We start from the raw sequence: 18,152 nt of genomic DNA, 5'->3' as shown, positions 1-18,152 counted from the left end.
ATATGTAATAATTGTTTTTTAAATAATTAACTTTATAATATACAAAAAATCAAAAAAAAAAAATTATAACAATAAAAAAATATATCTCATGCTTCCAAAAAATATGAAAACCGCCCGACCGGGCGGGTCATGATCTAGTAGAATATTTAATTTAAAAACACTAATAATATGCTACTCTCACCATTACTAATATCTTAGCTAACATAAATAGTCAATATCATTTTCAGTATATATATTTGAAAACTATGTCAATTAAATTATTTCAATTGTGATGATTATTTTTCTATGTAAGCAAAGGCAGGATGTAATGTAAAATGTTATTTGTATACACCTTATAACTTGCAAGGAGTTGAGTGGTAATAAGAAGGAAAAGGAGAGAAAAAGGGTATACTTCGTTTTCAAGTCGATTCTACGTTGATAATAACAGTGAGAGGGAGACAAGATATTGGCCTATACCTAATTCTAACTAGTTTCATTTCTAGCCTGATGGACCAATCATATCATTTCTACTAATATCTTTAGTTTGAGCTCCACAAATATCTTTATCGGCATTTTATTTTAGAAAAAAGTTCCAAGGAAGTTCTATGCATAATCTTTTTGACCATAAAGATTAAATTTTAGGTCCATCTTAACTTCATATTGTGATTTTTTTTTAAAAATGCAGTCTCGGTTAACAAAATCTGATGCTGATGATAGTTTACTTTTGTCTGTAAGGTTTAAACCAAAGAAAAGTTTACGTTATTTGGCACTTCATTTTCTTGACTACTGCATAATAGTTGTTGAAGGTTCTGGAGATTAGTATATGCCTCAATATGAAATTATATAGTTATAAGAAAACTCAACTCCTTAACAACATTTGTTTTAAGATGATTTGAAACTAGATAAAGAGATGATCATATAATGGAACTTTGTACTAAGTTGATCAGTGCATCTTGTGAAGAAAGAAATTTGATTTGAGTTTTTGTTCCTTTTATTTATTTTTTTGTATTAAATTGCCACATACCTATACTTTCTTTTGTTTATGTGACGCTTTATGTACGTAAAAATCTGATTCAGATTTCGTACTTTTGTGGTCAAGAAAATCTCTAATTTTATCAAAAATATATGACAGAGAGTCATCTTTAATAATTAAAAATATGGATTTTTTTTAATTAATTCCGTTTGCATGTTTCCCCTCTAAGAAAAGAATAACAAAATAGTGAATAAATTTTGATAAAAAAAAACGGAATATATATTTTTGATCCCCACTATGCCAAACTATGAACCATATGCTACTAAACACAACAAAAAATCTCTATAAAAGGGCATCTTCTCTTCATATTTTAAAATCTCTCATCTCAATCAAAACAAACTCTAACAATGGTGGCAGAAGAAGACTCAAGTCTCATAAAACTCCAACACAAGTATAGCCCGACAATGCCAGAGGTATCTTATAATATCTAAAATATCTATTCTCAGTACAGGCTCGATAAGAGTTTTAAATATATCCATTTATATAATGTAATTGTATTATTCCAATTTATATTTGAAAAGGTGGTGGAGGAGATGAAGAAAATTTGGGACATAAGTTTCCCGGTGGCCGCCATGAGCATGTTAAACTACCTAAAGAACATGACCTCCGTAGTGTGTATGGGCCGACTAGGTAGCCTCGAGCTGGCCGGGGGAGCATTAGCCGTCGGATTCACCAACATAACCGGTTATTCCGTTCTATCCGGTTTAGCCACCGGTATGGAACCACTTTGTGGTCAAGCCATAGGCTCTAAAAACCCTTCACTCGCTTCCTTGACCCTCAAGCGAACCATCTTTCTCCTCCTCTTAGCTTCTCTTCCCATCTCTCTACTCTGGCTGAGCCTCCAACCTCTAATGCTAATCCTCCGCCAACAACAAGACATCACACGTGTCGCATCTCTCTATTGCTCCTTCTCTTTGCCTGATCTCCTAGCAAATAGCTTCCTTCATCCTTTACGTATTTACTTACGCTGTAAAGGCACCACGTGGCCTTTGATGTGGTGCACGTTAGTGTCAGTCCTTCTTCATCTCCCCATTACAGCTTTCTTCACGTTTTACATTTCTCTCGGCGTCGCCGGAGTCGCGGTTTCGTCTTTTCTCACCAACTTCATCTCCTTGTTGCTTCTCCTTTGCTACATATACTCTGAAGAACACAACAGCGACGAAACCAGTTCTTGTCTTAAAACGCCGTTGCTGCTGTCTAGCTCGAGAGACTCTGGTTCTGATGAGGTGTGGTCGAAGCTGATAAAGTTCGCGGTCCCAAGCTGTATAGCGGTTTGTTTGGAGTGGTGGTGGTACGAGTTCATGACTGTCCTCGCTGGATATCTCCCGGAGCCAAAGGTGGCGCTAGCGGCGGCCGCCATAGTGATCCAGACGACGTCATTGATGTATACAATCCCCACGGCGATCTCCGCCGCGGTTTCCACGAGGGTGAGCAACGAGTTGGGAGCAGGACGGCCGGAGAAGGCAAGGACGGCGGCGGCAGTAGCGGTGGTAGCCGCCGTGGCCGTATCTGTGTTCGGGCTTGTGGGGACCACCGTCGGGAGAAAGGCTTGGGGCAGAGTTTTCACGGCGGATGGAGCTGTACTCGAGCTGACGGCGGCGGTTCTACCGGTGATCGGAGCTTGTGAGCTTGCCAACTGTCCTCAAACTACAAGCTGCGGGATCCTACGTGGCAGTGCGAGGCCACGTGTAGGAGCCAAGATTAATTTCTACGCCTTTTATGTAGTTGGAGCACCAGTGGCTGTTGTTTTAGCGTTTGTGTGGGGCTTAAACTTCATGGGCCTATGCTATGGCCTACTCGGGGCCCAGATCGTTTGTGCAATCTCTATTTTGACCGTTGTCTATAAGACGGATTGGAACAAAGAGTCCTTAAAGGCTCGTGATTTGGTGGGCAGAAACGTCATTTTACCTGATATTGATCAAATTATTGTCAAATGTGAAGAAGGCCTACACTAACAGAATGTTCAGTTTGTTGTTCATACCATCTATATTGCTGTTTCATTGATTTCTTTCTGTTTCTACAACTTTCTATATATTAAGAACACATACATGTTACATATTTTTTTTTTTTGTCACTACATGTTACATATATATTTATATATAAACATGCTTCTTGTAACAGTTCAATGAATGGTAAAAGCGGCCAAAAAATTATTCTTAATACTCGTCCATCGCTATTTACTTGACTTGTCTCAAATCAATTAATCCAACCTAATCATTCTATATACATTTATATAAATGTCTTCATTGGAAAAGGAGAGTATGTAAAACTGTATGGCAACAAAAAAATGCTGAAGATATTGCATTATTGAAGCGAGTGGATCATCGATTGCGTGATGACGATTTCGATGGATGCGATTGGCAATGACCATGACGTGAGTATATAAGTGGTGCGTGAGTGGATATTGAGATACCGAACCACATGGAAAACAAGAGCTAATTGGCCGGAACACATGTGCAAGCATGTGGATGTGTACCCATACCAAAATAGGCATCATATAGTGTCCTTGTGGCTTCTCGCTTCTTTTCTTCACCTTAATTATCTTTCACAACAACTAGTAAAGCTTTTAAGCTGAAACTTTAGAGTTATAGAATCTTAAACGAAATCATTTTTATTCATTTTAATCCAAACTAATGTTTTAAATGTTGGTAGGGGAATGATTACGTTTAGTGCGGTTTAAAAAAACAACATTAGATATATATAAAAGAAAACAAGTGATCGACTTGGTCAGTGACAAACAAATTCATGAATATATCTAGAATTATAGATTTTTATAGAAATTTAGTTATGTTTTTGGTTAAGATTAAAGAAAGATTGGTTGACGAGGATGCAACAATGGTATGTTGGAACAAAATCAGAAGAATCTATGTATTAACGTATTAGTGAAGAATCTATGTGTGTGTAGTGGAACAAAATCAGAAGAAGATGGGTAGGGAGGGATAAAGAGTGACACATCATGTGTTTGTTTCCTTGGTTGTTAACAAAATACTAGAGACACTTTTGGCTCCCAAGAGCGCATTCGCAAAGCCTTGATGTTTTATGGCCGCTAGTGTCCACTGTATGTTGTTTTGATCTAAAGTCAGTATAAATAAACGTGAGCTTTTTTTTGTCAACAATAAAAATGAGATAACGAGAAAAAAGAACAAAACTTTCACCTCATATTTTATGAACAATTAAAGTGCCATGTAAGTAAATTAATAATAAATATTAAACTAAAATAGAAATAGTTAAAAAGAAAACTTTTAATGATGCTAACGATGTCAACTAAACCTTAAATCTAAATAATAATTTTAAATTCTAGATACTAAATCGTAAATCCAAACTATAGATCTTAAATCGTAAATCTAAATTCTAGATCATAAACACAAATCTTATAACTTAAATCTAAATCATAGACTATAAACTCAAACTATATATCCTAAACTTGTATAACTAAACCCAAAACCTAGACCATTAATTCAAAGATCATAAATCTAAACCTATATTCTAAACCTAAATCATATATATATGCTAAATTCAAACCGTATATCCTACTCAAATCTTAGACCTTGAACCGAAACTATAAATTTTAAACCTAAACCCTAATTAAACTTAGACTTATATGGTTTGGATTAAGAGTTTAGGGTTTGAATATAGATTCCATGATTTGGGTTTAAGGTATAGAGTTTGAATTCATGGTTTAGGTTTATGGTGTAAGTTTTGAGTTTAAGACGTATAGTTTGGTTTTATAGTATAAGATTTGGTTTATGGTACAAAGTTTGAGTTTATGATTTAAGATTTATGATTTAAGATTTAGCTTACGATGTTAGTGTCAGTAAAAGAATTCTTTTTAGTTACTTTTATTTAATTTAATATTTATTATTTAATTATCTATGTGATATTTCGATTGGTCATAAATGGTCGAGTAACGTTATCCGTTTCTAAAACCAGGAAAATGAAAAATAAATCCTCCACTACCGCCTTTAACAGAAATAACGAAATCGAACGGCTGATATCGTACTACGGACACATACGTATTTCAAATTCTCAAAAATCACAGTAACAGTTTGGCGCTTCTCTTCCCCAAACTCGAAGTCTCGAAACCAACACAGTTTTTTATCTACCATGACGATCAAGATCGCTTCACTGTTGACTCTCTTCCTACTCAACGTAGCCTCATTCTCCCATTCCACAGGTTCGTCTTTTCTATGACTATCTTTGTTTCTCAACCATGCATCGATCATTCACTCAAAACGAGGAAGATATGATTAGTGTTTCTCCCTTACACGTAGATGGAACCTGGCCTCCCTACATTTTCTTTCAGTTGGTCGGATGATAAGAGCAAGTTTGAATCTGATGATAATAGCAAATGATTTTCTCGTTTGTGAAGGGGTTAATGTACCCAATCTGTGTGTGTTGTTTCATGGATGGGTCTTAACAACGTGTTCGAAGCTGGGATGAATGCATCGATCTTGATTGTCCCCATAGATGCATTTGGAAACAACATTTCGTTTTCCGGGAAGGAGATGGAGCTGCATGGGTTTTCCTTATCCCTTCACAATGAGAATGGTTCATTTGCTACCATTCTTAATACAACACACATTAGATGGAATGAATCTGGTTATGTTTCCATTGAGTTTGTTTCGCTGGAAAATTCTTACTTATAGTGGAGAAAGAAAGCCAAGCACTCAATGGTGTTTCCTCTATCTGTAGAGGTTGATTCAGGTGTGATTGGGTCTTGTTTCATCTTAACATGATCAATCATTTGCTAAATGTGTTGGTTCTTGAGGCAGGACCTTTAGATGTTTCAAACTGATGAGCATATGGAAGTCATTGCTAAACACATGGTAGATTTTTCCAAAATGGAGAATATCCTACTGCACCAGAGAGACCGATTCAGAAACATTATGAGTTTGATGCTGAAGTGGTGGAAAAAGAGACTGGTTTACCAGTAGCAGATTTCCAGTTTAATTAAGTTTCCTGCTCACTATTTTCTAAAATGGAGCACAATAAGAGCATTTCTATGAGTATACAATATATATAAGTCAGTGTTTCCATGGTATGATGCTACTTTTTAATTTTTTTTGGGTGCATGTTATATGCAACATTCGTCTCTTTTGTTTTCTTTCAGGTTATTGTGATGGATCAAGAAGTATAGTAAATAGTTCAGGGATCAATGCTTCTATTGCTAAAGAGTCTCTTGGCTTCTCTATTTAATTACATGAAAGATGCTGATGGTTATCTATCATTAGTCCAAGTGAATAGACTTCAGGTTCGAATCATACAAGAGGCTGATGATTCCTCATATATCTTGCCAACCATACAGCCAAGAGAGACCCTCAATGGTTCAGTTTCTTAACTTATAAAAATTCGTTGATGTCTTCACTTGTGGCTTATATTAGTCAAGTGATTCAACAGGGACTGGTTCAAGATACCAAACTGTTACACCTAATTTATATGAGAAACACGACGGAGGAGTAAGAAGTTTAGCTGCATAATGTGCTTATGCTTACCCTAATACACCTGCTGACCTAAAGGGGTTTCCTTCTTGCAGGCTGCAGGTGGTCTACTGGCTCAGGCGAGTACTTTTGATGTGAGTTATACTTCAAAGAGAAGTGGAACTTATAAAATCTATCTCTCCTCTGGGAACATAATTCATCAAGGAAGTCAATGCAGCTATCTTTAGACAACTAGATACTTTCGTATAGCTAGAGAAGGCCATAGGTTGATGAATCTTACGACATATCATGACTACATACAATCAAGTAAACTCGGGAAGAATCTCATGAAAGGGCAATATAGATGCATAAACAAGAAAGCTATAGGCTTATTTGTAAACAGTTTTCATCACAAAAAACATTCCTTTGAAACTACAAATGCAAAGCACAACCCATAATTCAAATTTTCCATTATGTGGAAAACTGATCGAGGTCAAACCGGACCCTGGAGATGACATATCTCTAACAGTAATTAATTATGCAATAATCATATACATAAATCAGAAGGTAAGAAATGTTTCAAACTGCAGTGATGGTGGTTTACTCGTTGAAAGAATCCCTTTATCTTCCCGCAGTCTCATGAAGCTCTTGAGTACTACCCAAAACACCATAATCGAATGCTGAACTTTCACAAGTTGTCTCCAAATCGGTTTTCACGAGATGATCCATCGCTTGATCAGACCTATCCAAACTTCCAGTTAAACCGTTGTTGTCCTCCTTAACACAAAAACTATCACAAATAGCCAGGATCTGATCTTGCTCTTCAGTAATCTTGTCAAAACCCGCAGCAGCTAAATCATCATCAGGAGGGATGCAACAAACAGCTTGGAGATTTAGGGTTTCATCCGGTTCTTGAGTTTCCTTGCGCAAAACGACATCGCTCTTCTTCGCCATCTCGTCCTTCTTTACGTCTTCGTCGTCTCTTTGCTTATAATTATCGACGAAATCCAAAGAACGCAGCTTACTCAGCATCCTCTCCATGGATCTGATCGCAGCCATCAATTCTTGACGATTCTTGGACTTGGAAAGACTCTCTTTCTCCCACCACAGCTCTAACCCTAGCTCCTTCCGAGCCATCTGTACACCAATATCCTCTTCCATCGGCTCTTCCCGAACAGGAGCGAGACGCTGTCCCGTGAGATAAGCATTCACGACGGCGTCCACGGAAGAGTGACCGAAGGAGAAGAAAGAGACGTTGGATTGCGAAGAAGGAGGAGTGGCCAAGATGGCTATCTGTGCGCCGGAGAGAAGGCAGAGCTGCGCGGCTTTGCTGTAAAGTCCGGAACAACGCTTGGTGAAAGTAGTCCTTAGATACTCTCTCCTCGTTATCTTTTCCAAATTGATCTTTCTTTTCGTGCCTCCTCTTTTCACCATTCTTGGTTTCGTTCACGTACAGCGAGAGAGCGCAAGTAAATATATATAGGAGAGCTTTTTCCTTTTTTTTTTTTTTTGGGTGAGTAGTTTATTTTCAATGCGAAGTGATCTCGATGGCCTCTCCCTCTGTGTCTCTTATATAAGATTATGGAGTAGTACTTCACAAGAAAAGGAAATATTCCCAATTTTGACGGTGTAACCCTAATTAAACCGGTTTCGGTTTAACTTAACCAAATTATTTCCCTAGTTTTAACTTTTAATTCAAACAACACGACTTGGTTTACCGAGTTATTATTTACTCACCGACAGTCTAAAACAGACCAATTGGATTTCTCTTTCTTTGGTTTACATTAAAGCATATATTAAGTCGATCCGAAACAGGTGTTGGACTGTTGAGTCAAATTATTTAACCGGAACTTAATTGGCGTCAAAACTCCGGTCGATCTAATTGATAGGAGTTTGAATCTCAAATAATCACCACCTAGACAAATCAAGTTTTTTTGTATGTATTTTATTGTTATTTTTAAATCGCACTTTTGTTAATTAATGAAATGAAGCTGTTTGTACCATGCACAAACATCTGGATGGATATATAGTTACCGGATGTTATTAGTTTTTTTTTCTCCTATCAAACTAAATCCTGATTCAAAATTTGGATGCAGAATGAACAGAATTTATCAAAGTATCTCCTTTAACTTTCTGTAACATGTATAGGTCTGAATATTCAGGTTTTTAGATCGGATTTGGCCATTTGTATTTCGAATTTGATTTATCAGCAAAATAATTTTATTTTTGGTAAAATCGGGTAAAGAAATGTTGGACTCATATATAGAATTTTGATTCGGTTCTATCTGGTTTGGATTGGTTAGTTTCAAATGTTCGACGACATAGATAGTCATTTGACAGCACTATATTTAATATCAAACTTTAAAGTTGCGACGTTCTTGTTAAATGCCCCCACGGCCAAGGCACACAACACATCCTTTTATGTAATGGATTTATCAATCAATAGGGCCAGATGGACCCCAAAAGTATATAATTTTTTTCCTTTTCTTCTTAGAAATTAAATAACCCACACACCCCACCCAAATATGTAACGTAAATTTTATTTCATTTTCGTCAATCCCGATAATGTATAAATCATCACGTGACCAAGTAAATAGGACCCGACCTAGAAGAAGATGCACTGCTCCTCTGTTGCCGCTCCATGTTAAGCTCCCGTAGACTCATATATGGAATAGCAGCTGGAGTCGTCGTCAGAGAAGAAGGTCTTATCGTCCGGTACGGTGTGCTCGAACCGCTCCAGCTCTCCGTCACGTAAACCGGACCAGATATCGAACCGGGTCCGACTGATGAGGCGCGAAAGTTCCTAGCCCTCGCAATGTGAACGTCGTCGAGTTCCATCTCCACGTCTCCTTCTCCTGCGTAATGACTGCCTGGCCGTCGCCATTTCCGCCAGTTGAAGAAGAGCAAAGCGTTTTTCGAGAAGAACCAACGATGCTTCTTGTTCTTGTTGTTGTGCAGAGCGGTTCGGATCAGGTCGTCCTTGGATATAGGCTTCTGGAGCTTGAACTGATGCACACTGTCGATGGGAGATTTCAACGAAGTTTCTTTCTTGTGCTTCCTCGCTTCTTCCAAAACCTTTATAACAAAGAAAACTTGAAACTAGAGAAACATGGAGTAAGAAGAAGAAAAGATTAGAACCTGAAAGTAGTCGATCTGGGGATCAAAGCCATAGTCGCTGAAATGTTGAGATAGAGGCATGGGAGAAACATGGGAAGTGCTGTTTGACATCTGTTCTTACTTACTACTACTTGGAGAGAAGCGTGAGTGGGTTTTTACTTTAAAGGCTGGATAGACAAAAAAGGTGGACAAAGAGCTGTTTGCTTTGATTCAATGCTCTTGCAACTATCTTGTCCCTTTCCACCTTCTTTTTCGGTTATTACATCCCACAAATACTTTCCAACTATATAGTTTTAGAATGGGACCTTATTAGTTACTTGAACTAAACTGAGTAACTTGTGTTCTCTACCGCCAGATGATGTAGCTAGTAGTTTAAACACACCTATATTGATAAATCTCTCCTAAAAATCTATCACCAATTATATTAATATTAAAATGTTGATAATTTCACATGAACTTTTTTATTTTTTATTTTTTATTTTTGAACTTATAAATTAAATATTAATACAATTAGTGAAACACTATGGTGAAAGATTCACTAATGCGAATGGACTACATGGAGTGGAATTTTTAGTTTTGTTCTGCTTCTAGTTTGAGTTTTGGTAGAAAAAATACTTTACATGCCATGTTGATAATAGTATCAAAGGTTAATTTATGGCCTATATAGACATTAAGAAGATCCAAACTCCTAATCTTTTAAGTAAAACTTTTTATTCGGTAGTGATCATGCTGTAAATGATTTCTTATAATAGGGTCATGATCATCTGAATCTTTCTAAAGTTATACAAATTATTTATTTGTTAGTATATACAGTAACCTTTTTCTGATGGTTTTGACTTTTGAGTATCTCAAGATGCATTGAACATTTATTAGCAAGGAAATCTCATGGGCCCTTCCGAACATTCATTGTTCTCCCCTATTTACCAGACACAAACAGCATGTGACTTTCTCCACACGAAACAATGAGTTATTAAATGCTGAGCTTAGAGCTCAACCATACTTGTTATTGATGATATCTAGAAAACAACCGAAAAAGTCTGAAAACCAAACCAGTCATGGAGACACAAGCCGACAATAGCTTATTTATTCAAACACAACAGAAACAGAAACACAACAGGGAATGGCATCAAGTAGAATCCAACCATGGCTTGCTCAATGCTCATCAGTTGCCAGTGGGATTGAATTGGCCTGCAAACCGGAAAAAAAATTGATCATGCAAGTAAACTAGGCGAAGAAACTGAAAGAAGGAAAGGAAGAGTTGAATTACACTGACCAGATCACGAAACTTGAGAGAGTAAAACATCTCTAGGTAACGTCTTGTTTCTCTCCTTTCGAGCTTAGACACATGTTTCCAGAATGAATAGACACCAGCCAGAGTGAGCAGCCTCTCTGAGTACTTCTTCCATGTGTACCTATACATGCACAAACCCCTTAATGAAGTAGTCATCTTGGTAAAGTGATTAGGGTAAGAAAAAAAGAGGTCAACCTTTCATAGATTCGCTTAAGCCCTCCATCAGAGATTTTCTCCCAGTGACTTGGATCACCTTTGCAGGTCTCAAAGAAGCTGACCAAAGTAGTTGCAACCTGTTCTGGATGATAAGGGTCGATGTGGAAGCCAGAAACTCCATTCTCAATGATCTCTGCAGGTCCACCATGACATGTAGCAAACGTTGGGAGCCCACAAGTCATTGATTCCACAACTGTGAGCCCAAAAGCTTCATAGAAAGCAGGCTGTGATGTGAAATAAAAAAGAGAAAGATGAGTCTCTGAACCTTTCAAAGATTCCAAATGTTGTCAAGGGGAAATTTATCTTTTCATGTTACCTGAACAAAAACACCTTTAGTGTCTGCGATATAACGGTACAGCTCACCGTTCCGGGCACGGTTCATTTGAGCAGCTATCCACCTGAATTCACCGTGTAAACCATACTGCTTGATCAGGCTGTGCATCTTTTGTATCTCAGCCATTTCCTCTCTGTCCCTGGACTGATTCACGTCCACGTAGCCACCGACTACAACAAGATTCGCAACCTCTCTCAGCTTGCTGTTCTTGGCATAGCACTCAACTAGCCCTGTCAAGTTTTTTACTCTGTCAAGTCTGGCCATTGAGAAGATGATTGGCTTCGTCTGGTCGCTCAGAAAACCACTGTGTTAAGACATGCAAGCAGATCTAGTTATTATGTGGTTGTCTTAGTCAGGGGCCGGTACTGAGCATAGGCCTATAGCCTCAAAATTTTTGAAAAAATTATATATACATAGACCACCAAATTTATAATAATTTTTTTTTATTATTAAAACCTTTAACTATATCGTGTACAGACCTCAAAATTTCAACTTTTAGTTTTTTTTGTTTGTTATATATTGGTAAAGTCAGAATCGTTGTAAAAGGACTTACACATGCTCAACATTCTGTTCGCTGCTAAACAGAAGCTCTTCAATTGACTCATGAAGGGCAGTGAGTCTTCTTTCCTTGTCAGAATAAGGAAAGTAAATGGTCATATCAGCTCCTGGAGAGACTATATTAAACTTGGGATCAAAGACATTGATTCCATGAACAACTCTGTAAAGACCAGGGAGAGTGAAAGCCGTGTGGCTCTCGTATTGCCCAACTTTGTTTTTGCTGCGACCAAAAAAACCAAAACAGTTTTTTTTTTTATGTTGACATCAAAACCAAGAGACAAACAATGCATGCACGCATTTTTTTGAATATTAGTACCTTCCAGCGATCTCTTGGTACGTGCTGGTGATGATGAAATCGGCATTGTTCATGGCAATCAGATCAGCAGTGAACTGACTTGCAAAATGATACTTGTCCTCATGGTTTCTCCAGTAAATGTCGGACTCTGGATACTTGGTTTTCTCCAGAGCATGTGCAATGTTGCACTGTATGACGCCTAGCTTACAAGCTAACAAAGAAGCCACTAGATTCCCATCACTGTAGTTGCCAATGATGAGGTTTGGCACGCCTTGCAACTCCGCAGCTATTTCGTTTGATGCATCCTAGTTCCCCCACATATAAAGTAAAGTGTAAGCCTAAACTTGAAAAGAAAAAAAATGTGCATTCACAAGTGCTAACCTCAGCGAAAGTCTCCAGGTATGGCCAGACATCAAACCTCGAGATCCACTTGCGGAGAATGCCCTTTTCAGTCCTAAATGGTATACGCAGAATATGTGCGTGTTCCGTACCGCTAACTTTTTCTAACCTCTGGTTGCATGTTGTTCCTTCTGCTTCTGGTATCAACCTCGTTACCTATATAAAGCCAGCATTTACATATAAACGTAAAATGGAACTTGAATGCTAATTTTTTCTGTTACTATGGAAAAGAAAATATACAATTAGAATCTTTGGAGTAACATCCAGTCCTTGCTTCTGGATCCTAAGGAGCATCTCACTCTCCAAAGCACGTACTTGATCAAGAATGTAGACAACCTGCAAATCTCAACAGCAGAATATAAAGTTAAATCAACATATATGGACGCTCTATATCCAAGTAGTGTACCTGTCCACCAGTATCAGGAAGACCCAAGACATTGGCTTGGCCAAAGTAGCCATGCGGAGACAAAATCACCACATTGAACACCATAGGAATCCTTCCAAGAAACGTCTCCAAGACAGAAGGGTCAGGTGCCTGGAGTATGTCCAGAAGGAGATGCACCATTTCTGAAACCTTCTGTGCTGTGTCACCCCATCCCCTTTCAAATCCCATCCCTTGTAGTCTTCACCAAAGAAGTAACATTATTAGTTAGCTTATCCAAATATTGATATGCAGAGAATGGCTAAAGATCTTTACTGAAATTCGAATTCGGAGTATGGTGTAGCCAGAGGAAGTTTGGAAAGGAACTCCTCTGCCCTCGCCAAAGCTTCCTGAAGTGTGCGGATGTTCTGTATTCGATCATTCAGCATCATGGCCTGCATTACACATAAGAGAGTAAACAGTCAGTGTTCTATACTAATTATACAGTTAATTAAAGTGTAGAAAAAAAACTAACACGGCCGTCATGTTTGTGAGTGCGGAGAAACTCAAGCAAAGGCTCCAAGCTCTCTTTGTTACGGAACATGATTGACGAGAGGTGACGGTTGAGGAACTGAACCCCATTCCCAATGGATGATGACCGAGTTGGGCGAGGAAACGTTGCGTTGAACGGTTCAAAATCAAGCTCAAGAAGATAATTCCCATTAGCACTGATAAAGAAAAAAGGTTTTAAGACTTTAAAGCATCTAGGCAGAGAACTATATACATATACACACAGAGGATTTTACTTACTGGCCGTTAACTAGCTCTTCCTTGAACCGAAGATACTCAGAAACAGTTAAATGATCTACGCTCAGCTCGTAGACATTCACACGGACATATTCTCTAACACCAGGTCTGGGACGAATCGCCAGCGCAACAAAGGGAGGTAATACTATGGCTTCCTAAATCCGAAAAAAGTGTATTAAACATTTAGATATATATATTTATAATATAGTCATGAATCATGATATGAGAGTGTTAAGTTTCACCTCAGCAGACTGCAGAACTTTCATGAAAGGACGATTCTTAAGATCTTCTGTTGTTCCATCCACTTTCACGGTCTTAAGGAACTCGTCAATCAGCTGGTGGGACTGTAATATCCCTTTTCCCTGAGCTACGTATCTAAAACATAGCAACCATACCATTACTCATCAGACCAACCATAACAATACACATGCAAGGTTAAACGAACTAACTTGCTCTACTATTGAATGAATGCATGTACCTAAACTTTCTATATGTAACGCAGGTTCAGCAAGTGAGAGAGAGAGAGAGAATGTACCTGGAGAAAAGAGAGAGGAGCTCGTTGCGTTGAGCAGAGATGGCGTCGTGAACCCATTCACGCATCGTCTCGAACCTACCGGTCGGCATGATTTTCTCTCAAGAGGTAAAACACACACAAACACTTGGAAATGCAAAACCCAAAAGGAGATGCAACTTTGTGGAAGAACCCACCAGACGATCATGTGTGTATTATACACGGGGATGAAGCAAGGCGCCAATTTTTATGGTCCCTGTGACTTGGTGACAAGTGGCGAATGAGGAAGACACTTGGCGGGAGGGGTAAAGAAAACCGTGGGCGAGTTTCTTAGAGCGTAACGCCCGCTGTGGAGTGGTGGTGGGCCTCCTGTACGTGAGAGCTACGGTCCAATCGGAGTTCCATGCTCTGATATGATTCTACGCTAAACGACGAGGCAGTGGTTTGTTAAACCAATCTGTTACACATGAAAACCCGCCAGAGTAGACCGTTTTATATGGTGAGAATCCGAAACATTTTTATTTTCTTTAACGCAAAGTTAAACTCATACTCTTTCTCCTTAGCTCATTTTAACACATTTAACAAATTACAAAATATGCGAATATACAATTAAATTTTTATCCTCAAAAGTTAATTTTATTGATTAAAAAGAGTTTAAATAATCATGAGTTATACAACCATAAAGGAAGATACAGTCTTGAGGAATGAAATATTTCATTTCTATCTAAAACCTTAGCCAAACTATTTTCAGGTTAAATATTAGCTCGTCTTGTATAGCAAAATGAACAAACTCTGAATTTCTTGTTCGATTTGAAAATGCCATCAAATTTTTAATATACTAATTTTTAAAAGTTGTTCAAAAAAATAACATACAGCTTTAATATCTAAAATCATGCTATAAGTGATTTGTGAAATTCACGAACTCCAATATAATTCTAAATAAACAAAATACGAAATTATAATTAAAATAACCATATAAAAATAAGAAACTAATTTCACTAGATTAAAATAAAACTATAATTTTAGAAACAAATATTACCGCAAACTCGAATATTTTAAAAAATCAAGCACATTAAAACATCACAACTTAATAATTCACGAAATATGTAAAACTAAAAAATCAATATTAATAACTATTACAATTTAGTTTTTCGTAAATATTTATTTCCGCGTATACACGCGGATTAGTCATCTAATTAACTGTATATAGAACTGTACGCATTTATTCATATTAACATTTTGTCTTAGTGTCTTATAAATATTCTCTGTATATGATTTTAATTGAGGTCTAATAGTACAATTTATTAATATGTTTCTCTTAACTTGGATTAAAGTGGTCCATATAAGTTTTATTATATGCAAAAGAGATATGAAGATCATCTAGACATAGAGCAACAAGAGTTTTATATTTTCAACTTATACATTAGAACTAGTCAACTAGAATTAGAAAGATAAATATTAATGCATATTAAAATAAATGATAATGAATAGAACCATATAATATTCTTATTTTATTGCTTTTCAGCCAATAAATTTGAAAAATGTACTTTACTAAACTTAAAATTACATTTTTAAAGCATATATAAAATCATAATAATATGAGAAAATGTGGATTTAAAATATATGCACAAAATATTATTATGCTTTTTCGTCTTATATATATATACTTATTCTTTTGTATTGATATTTTTTGTATACACACCGACCCCGGTAAGATTTAATCTTGGAGCTGTTATATGGTAAATATAATTTTAGACATGAATCTCTAGTTTTGTAATAAAATCTTTAGTTTGAAGTTTGAACGATTGGTCATACTTTGACCCAAAAAAAGAACGATTGGTCAGACATTCCACCTAAGTTTGGTTCTTTAAAAGTCATAGCCCACTGAACAACGGCAAAGCACACAAATCTAAGACGATTTTATCACAACGATGACTAACTATAATTTTATCATTGTCGTCAAGCTCTTGGTTATCTTCTTAATCTTTGTTTCACCAAAGGAAATATTAGCTTTTTATGATAGATTCTATGGATATGCTGAAGCACCAATGCAGCAAGAAATTTTTGATGTCTCCGAGTTCGGAGCCAGCCCTAACGCGGACTCAGACAACACTCTTGTCAGTTTATTTACAAACTCACTTATCAAATATTGTAACAATGCAGCGCCCTAAATCAAAAAGACCACAATCGGAGATCTGTTTCAGTTTCTGTCCCGATGTCGTTTATTGATATTGGGCACTGAGATAGATCTCACATAGTCTCGTCTTATTTTATTCTTAGTTTCAAAAAAAAAAAAATTGTAACAATTTTTTCAAAAATAAAATAAAAATTGTAGCAGTCTGTTTACTCAAGTTTCAAAGAAAAAGTATGTTTACTCTTTCTTTAATACGCATCATATAAATGATTACCTATATAAGGTTTTAAATATTTTTCATGATTATAGGCCTTTGGGAAGACATGGGAGGCAGCTTGCAACCACCAAGGAAGATCAAAATTTTACGTCCCGGGAGGTAAATTTTTAGTGGGTGAGATCGAGTTCAAGGGCCCTTGTCGCACTGAATCAACCATGGAAGTAGAGATTACAGGAGATCTAATTGCTCCAACGAGCATTAAGGTGTTCCCTTCGTATCAATGGATTACTTTTAGTCAACTAAACGATATCTTCTTGTACGGAAGTACCAACTTAGAGGGTAGAGGCGACGTCGAAGCCTGGAAACAAGAAGGTTGCAAGGAATCCAAATGTGGCAAACTCATAACGGTTAGTAGATAACTAAATATTTCCTTGTTTGGGTATGAATATATTCAATACTTAAGTTATATGAATGTGTGTTTGATGTCAAACTTGTACAGTCTCTGAGCTTGGCCAACGTGTCAAATGCAATAATCAAAGACGTTTCGTTATCAAATGCGAAAGGGTTTCATTTGCGGTTACACTCTTCTAGAAACGTTACGGTCCACAACGTCAGTTTCAGCTCCCCATGGGACAGTCCGAACACCGATGGGATCCACGTTCATAGCTCCTCAATTGTCAACATCACCAACTCAACCATCGGAGTCGGAGACGATTGCGTCTCCATCTCAACTGGGAGTCTAGACGTGCTTGTCTCTGGCACACGTTGTGGTCCAGGCCATGGATTCAGGTATTTAGTAAAGATGATAATACCCTTCTCTTCTTTTTTCATTATACAAGGGTGAGCAATCCTGTTCGTTGTTTAATTTTGGTTCCATTAATTGGTTTGGTGTGCAGTATAGGGAGCTTGGGGAAGGTTGAGAACGAGGAAGAAGTGAGAAGAATTAAGGTTCAAAACTGCACCGTTGACGGAGCTGCTAACGGAGTTAGAATTAAGACATGGCCGGCATCACCGCCGAGCCAAGCTAGTGATATAACGTTCGAGGATATTTTAATGATTAATGTCTCTAATCCCATTATCATTGATCAAGAGTATTGCCCTTCTGATAGCTGCAACACCACCTCTGTAAGTACATAATATTATTTGCTTATAGCTGATTTTTGTGTGTGACAAAAATATAAAGAAATGAAAAAAACGCATGCAGGCATCGAGGGTGAAACTGAGCAACATAGAGTTCAACAACATACGAGGGACGTACGGAAGTGATTTCGGGGTGAATCTGAAGTGCAGCTCTCTCGTGGCATGTGAGAACATAACGCTTATCGACGTCAATCTCAACGGTACTAAGACGTCGACGGATAAGTGGCAGCAAGAGAAATTTAGTACGAAGGGTTGGCTTAATGGCTTAGCGGTTTTTAACTCAACTTTTAACTAGCTACACAAAATATCAAATACTAGATCTACATTAAAAATGAAGATACGG

General features: G+C 37.4%; 5 protein-coding genes across 5 annotated transcripts; 2 read left to right on the top strand and 3 right to left on the bottom strand.

Moving 5' to 3' along the window:
- Window positions 1-1,282: 1,282 nt before the first annotated feature.
- Window positions 1,283-3,072, top strand: LOC108854012 (protein DETOXIFICATION 55). Its single transcript, XM_018627498.2, has 2 exons — window positions 1,283-1,425; window positions 1,534-3,072. Exons 1-2 carry the CDS (start codon window positions 1,360-1,362, stop codon window positions 2,965-2,967), a joined length of 1,500 nt encoding a protein of 499 aa, XP_018483000.2. The 5' UTR covers window positions 1,283-1,359; the 3' UTR covers window positions 2,968-3,072.
- Window positions 3,073-6,842: 3,770 nt separating this feature from the next.
- LOC108852975 (agamous-like MADS-box protein AGL97) lies at window positions 6,843-7,992 on the bottom strand. The gene has a single exon (XM_018626443.2). The coding sequence runs from the start codon at window positions 7,861-7,863 to the stop codon at window positions 7,051-7,053; it is 813 nt and encodes a 270-aa protein (XP_018481945.1). The 5' UTR covers window positions 7,864-7,992; the 3' UTR covers window positions 6,843-7,050.
- Window positions 7,993-8,786: 794 nt separating this feature from the next.
- On the bottom strand, window positions 8,787-10,334 carry LOC108852673 (uncharacterized). The gene is made up of 2 exons (XM_018626170.2): window positions 9,568-10,334; window positions 8,787-9,504 (listed from the first exon to the last, which is right to left on the bottom strand). The coding sequence occupies exons 1-2, from the start codon at window positions 9,655-9,657 to the stop codon at window positions 9,007-9,009; spliced, it is 588 nt and encodes a 195-aa protein (XP_018481672.2). The 5' UTR covers window positions 9,658-10,334; the 3' UTR covers window positions 8,787-9,006.
- A 195-nt stretch (window positions 10,335-10,529) lies between these two features.
- LOC108852315 (sucrose synthase 2) lies at window positions 10,530-14,520 on the bottom strand. Its single transcript, XM_018625815.2, has 14 exons — window positions 14,343-14,520; window positions 14,050-14,182; window positions 13,811-13,962; window positions 13,536-13,728; window positions 13,337-13,455; window positions 13,046-13,262; window positions 12,880-12,975; window positions 12,622-12,795; window positions 12,262-12,545; window positions 11,941-12,165; window positions 11,370-11,691; window positions 11,033-11,277; window positions 10,820-10,958; window positions 10,530-10,734 (listed from the first exon to the last, which is right to left on the bottom strand). Exons 1-14 carry the CDS (start codon window positions 14,429-14,431, stop codon window positions 10,699-10,701), a joined length of 2,424 nt encoding a protein of 807 aa, XP_018481317.2. The 5' UTR covers window positions 14,432-14,520; the 3' UTR covers window positions 10,530-10,698.
- A 1,729-nt stretch (window positions 14,521-16,249) lies between these two features.
- LOC108852316 (exopolygalacturonase-like) lies at window positions 16,250-18,152 on the top strand. Its single transcript, XM_018625818.2, has 5 exons — window positions 16,250-16,435; window positions 16,762-17,076; window positions 17,169-17,458; window positions 17,566-17,794; window positions 17,874-18,152. The coding sequence occupies exons 1-5, from the start codon at window positions 16,250-16,252 to the stop codon at window positions 18,102-18,104; spliced, it is 1,251 nt and encodes a 416-aa protein (XP_018481320.1). The 3' UTR covers window positions 18,105-18,152.

Source organism: Raphanus sativus, chromosome 4, assembly GCF_000801105.2.
Source record: "Raphanus sativus cultivar WK10039 chromosome 4, ASM80110v3, whole genome shotgun sequence".
In the NCBI taxonomy this organism is placed as follows: domain Eukaryota; kingdom Viridiplantae; phylum Streptophyta; class Magnoliopsida; order Brassicales; family Brassicaceae; genus Raphanus; species Raphanus sativus.
The sequence above is the reverse complement of the archived record's forward strand: the minus strand, read 5'-3'. Positions and strand labels throughout refer to the sequence as shown.

What these genes read in the sequence shown, in the direction of transcription:
- LOC108854012 (XM_018627498.2), top strand. Translation starts at nt 1,360, where the DNA reads ATGGTGGCAGAAGAAGACTCAAGTCTCATAAAACTCCAACACAAGTAT. An exon ending in ATAGCCCGACAATGCCAGAG is followed by an intron (nt 1,426 to 1,533) that starts GTATCTTATAAT and finishes ATATTTGAAAAG; the next exon opens with GTGGTGGAGGAGATGAAGAA.
- LOC108852975 (XM_018626443.2), bottom strand. Translation starts at nt 7,863, where the DNA reads ATGGTGAAAAGAGGAGGCACGAAAAGAAAGATCAATTTGGAAAAGATA.
- LOC108852673 (XM_018626170.2), bottom strand. Translation starts at nt 9,657, where the DNA reads ATGTCAAACAGCACTTCCCATGTTTCTCCCATGCCTCTATCTCAACAT. An exon ending in CCCAGATCGACTACTTTCAG is followed by an intron (nt 9,505 to 9,567) that starts GTTCTAATCTTT and finishes TTTGTTATAAAG; the next exon opens with GTTTTGGAAGAAGCGAGGAA.
- LOC108852315 (XM_018625815.2), bottom strand. Translation starts at nt 14,431, where the DNA reads ATGCCGACCGGTAGGTTCGAGACGATGCGTGAATGGGTTCACGACGCC. An exon ending in TACTCCGAATTCGAATTTCA is followed by an intron (nt 13,263 to 13,336) that starts GTAAAGATCTTT and finishes TCTTTGGTGAAG; the next exon opens with ACTACAAGGGATGGGATTTG. An exon ending in ACCTGGAGACTTTCGCTGAG is followed by an intron (nt 12,546 to 12,621) that starts GTTAGCACTTGT and finishes TGGGGGAACTAG; the next exon opens with GATGCATCAAACGAAATAGC.
- LOC108852316 (XM_018625818.2), top strand. Translation starts at nt 16,250, where the DNA reads ATGACTAACTATAATTTTATCATTGTCGTCAAGCTCTTGGTTATCTTC. An exon ending in CGGACTCAGACAACACTCTT is followed by an intron (nt 16,436 to 16,761) that starts GTCAGTTTATTT and finishes TCATGATTATAG; the next exon opens with GCCTTTGGGAAGACATGGGA. An exon ending in ATAGCTGCAACACCACCTCT is followed by an intron (nt 17,795 to 17,873) that starts GTAAGTACATAA and finishes AAACGCATGCAG; the next exon opens with GCATCGAGGGTGAAACTGAG.